Here is a 3,791-nt window from a genome sequence, read left to right on the forward strand (position 1 = left end):
CAGCTAGCCTGGCTCTGTCCACCTCTGAAGCTGTCTAACCAAAAGCTGAACTAGTACTGTAGAAATGTGTTCCCTTCTTTCCATAATATTGCGAAAGACCAATTTTGGTTTGTTTTCAAGCTGAAGGTCTAAAGTGCTATCAACATAGGTGGTGGTTGTGGTGACACTTCCTGTTACAGATTTTGGTAGCGCAGGTGGGTTGTAAACGGCTGGAAGTCAGTAGAGTTTCATTTCATTTCATTTGGTTCAGTTACCAGAAAGTGTAAACCGAAAGCAATCAGTTGGGCTTGTTCCCACATGTACAATCTTCACAGTTCTTATCACGCCGCACACTTTTAACATTCTGTATAATAATAATAATAATACACAATCCAAAGTTTATCCAAAATCCCCTCACTGCACACACATTTACTATTGTGACCAGTTCCCTTTCTAGGGAGTGTGAGCTCTGCTGATTCATACATTGCACTGTGTGAGCACCATTACTATTCATTTATGCAGAGGAACTGTTGGTCAGTGTCAGCCTGCAGGAACTCATTTATCAGGTTGATCCTGCTTAGTCATCATGCAGCGGATCATGTCCAAGACCTGAGATTGGCGAGATTGGCAGTGATTAGGGTTAGTACTGTATGTTTAAAGTGTAGGCACACATTCTGGACTTTTAGCTGCAGCACTGTAGTTTCTGATGAGCACATGCAGTCTTCACCTCATCCTCATTTATNNTTATCCCCCCCCCCCCATGTGTCTCTCCTGTCTCCATTGTTTCTTACTGCTTCTGCTGCCACATTTTAGTCCACTTAACTGCTTTCTCCATTCATCAGATTTTCATCCTCGTCATTGTTTCATCTAAACCCTAACCCCCCCCCCCCTTCACCCTCACTCTGTCCCCCTCCTTACCATTGTCTCTAACGCACATGGCCCTGGCATACCGTGTAAAGTGTGAAAAGTACATAAAGTAGAAGGTTTACTTGATGGCTTAATGCATCATTAAGCCAGCAGGTAATGACTGCAATTAGTAGAATCTGGGACACCAACACACACACACTTGCACGCAAGCAGTACAGACTGTTGTAGACTGTATGGATTAAGGCTGCAACTAACAATTATTTCCTGCTGGTTATTTTCTTGATAAATACATTTTTTGATCTATAAAATGTCACAATTTCTTAAGGCCCAAGGTGACAACTTCAGATTAGCCAAAAATCTGTCCAAAAATAAAGATATTCAGTTTACAATCACATCAGACAAAGACAAGCAGCAAATAATCCTCACAAGTGAGAAGCTGTAATTTTTGCAGATTTAGTTTCTGTGGATCGATTAATCGTTTCAGCTCTGGTATGGACACGACGTCAGCTAAAACAAGAAGGTGCCAGGAGAACAAAGCATTTGGTTGTTGGTTGTGCGTTTGAGTGTTTTTCCATTACTGAGCTTTGAGAGTAACAGATTGGCAGAACTGCGGCACTCAGACCCCCACAGTGTCAGCTTGATGTAGTCACTGTAGAGAAGTGATGCAGAAGAAGAAATAGGATTTTGTAACAGCCACTGTACGATGAAAGCGTAGTAGACTTAAATAGAATTCACACTTTGAACAAAACACTGCTTTTTGATGAAAATCCTGAGAGAAAATGTGAAAACCCTGGCTGTCATTTCTCTCCCATCTTCACTTCCGGGTCTGCAAATGTCACAGACACATACAGCTCATATTGCTGTGTGTGCTTTTCATATTTAATTGTCTGGAAATCTTACTTTGTCACTTCAAGGATTAGCCTACTGCACAAGAATGTTCAGTATGTACTAGCCAGGTCAATGGACAAATGGCTTAGAGGCCAAAACTAAATAACTTCTAGGCTATTGCTCTAATGATGATCCCTAACAGTTATGTGGAGCAGACGGACATTGTTATTCCAAACAGAAGGCTTTAACCATTTAGCATTAGCCAAGAAAAGCAATTATCACCTGTCTATATTAGTCTAGTCCTTAGAGGTGTGTTTCTAGCTTTGGTTAATGCTCTATTGACTCTCTTATCTGTTCTGATCAGTGTGTGTGTGTGTGTGTGTGTGTGTGGGGATCCTGCAGTGGGAGCTCTGGTCACATGCTCCTGAGCAGCTCTTTTGTGTATTGTTTCTTATCGTTCTTGTGACCAACAGGGAAAAGGAGGTGTTCTGTTGTGTTGCTTGCTGCTGTCGTTTATTGCATGTCACCCTCTCTTTTTCACTTATTCATCTTTGGCTCCTTAATTAAAGAAGTCTAAGAGGCCTCGGACAAAGTATTACACAACAATGAATGAACCAACATCTTGCTGCAGAAGCTCTCTGATTTTGTGTATTATCTATCCTATTTGACTGTAACCCCTCTTTCTTCTCCTGTCCCCTTTCTCCAGGTGGATAATGCCAAAGTTCTCCACTATGTCGGAGCAGGCATTGCCTTCCCAACCAGTATGCTGTTTGTGTGCCTGCAGTCAGCACTGACTTACCGACTGGCCAAGACCCAGGGGGAGTACAACGTGGCCCACCTCCGGCTCTGCATGACCCTGTTGGCCTTCGTAGCCTTGGTACTCAGTATCCTCTTCAGCCACTAACAGATGGCAGCCTTCGAGGCTGTCAACTCCTTTAGAATAGAGCGTAGTACTGCCAGCCTGATTAAGGACAGACACATCACCTCAACATTATATCACTACAGTTTCCCTCCAGTATTTAATGTCAAATCCTGTCTTTTTATGTTGTTTTTTTGGTCCTTCCACCTACCCTTCATTATTTTATATATATCACCAGAAACCTAAAATAAAAGTCAATATGACCTGTTGCCAGAACTTTAAACCCCACACCAACACAGCCCCATATTTTTCTTTTTGAAGCAGTGCTATTTTTCTTCTGAGCAGCAGGTTTTTTATCTATGTAAGAGCAGTCAAAGAGAGTTTTTACTGACTGATGTTAGGCTGTCTACACATGAACAAAAGGGTGAGCACAGGCTGTCTACAGTACTTTGCTGTTGTTGTCCTTAACCATGTTTTCAGGTGGTGTGTTTTTCTGTCAGGAGAGCTTCGTCCTGCAACACGCGTCGGCCATCTTTGAATGGGTGTTCTGCGTCATCATCATGCTGTTTTACGGGACATTTGCCTGTGAGTTTGCCAGCATGTCAGGAGATACTATGGCGGTGCTGGCTAGAGGAGGGGCCCTCGGACCTGCTGGGAGAGAACACAAGGTGGATGCGCTGGGAGGTCCCGGCTCACACTCACAGCCACATCAACACCAACCTGAAAGCATGTCCATACTGTAGCCCGCTGGCACATCTCGATGCCACCCAGTTGGCTTGTTTATTCCTTTCAAACTCCGGTTGTCGGATTGAGTTTAATTATTCATTTCCAGCCAAATTTGTCTGAAGCTTTGAAATGAACCAGGCCAGTGCAGTCGCCTTTCACGGCACAGTGGGTTCTACTATTTCAACCCCAGGGGTGTAGATCTACCGCCACAGTGGAGAGCTCCGCTTGTATTCTCCTCACATCAGAGCTTGGTGTCTCTAAAGAACTTGTTTGCATTTTGCACATGGCACACAAGTGTGAAACCAAATTTTTTCCCAACTCAGTTCTGTCCCCAGCGACCAGGAGAGGAGTATTTTGTCAATCAGATCAAGAAAATGTACTGTTCCCCATGACATCCTGTAACCTGTCTAAGAAAGTGCCCACTTCAACTGACTGCCGTGATGCTTTAATTGTACGTAAGGGAGGAGTGATGGCTGCTGGACAGCCTAGCTGTAAAGTAGTCAGACAGAGAGAAGCAGAGAGAGAGAGAGAG

The 3,791-nt window shown here is 43.7% G+C and overlaps 1 protein-coding gene across 1 annotated transcript in view; it reads left to right on the forward strand.

Annotated features, from left to right (window-relative positions):
- zgc:154058 (uncharacterized protein LOC795538 homolog) overlaps positions 1-3,785 on the forward strand; it is a 20,508-nt gene extending 16,723 nt beyond the window's left edge. Inside the window, exons 7-8 of the mRNA XM_035663896.1 lie at positions 2,381-2,558; positions 3,014-3,785. Of these exons, the coding sequence (XP_035519789.1) occupies positions 2,381-2,558; positions 3,014-3,276 (441 nt within the window). The 3' untranslated portion in view covers positions 3,277-3,785. The remainder of the gene's footprint in view (positions 1-2,380; positions 2,559-3,013) is intronic.
- The last annotated feature ends 6 nt before the right edge of the window (positions 3,786-3,791 follow it).

This window comes from Morone saxatilis, unplaced genomic scaffold, assembly GCF_004916995.1.
Source record: "Morone saxatilis isolate NCDOM2014 unplaced genomic scaffold, NCSU_SB_2.0 Contig19, whole genome shotgun sequence".
In the NCBI taxonomy this organism is placed as follows: domain Eukaryota; kingdom Metazoa; phylum Chordata; class Actinopteri; family Moronidae; genus Morone; species Morone saxatilis.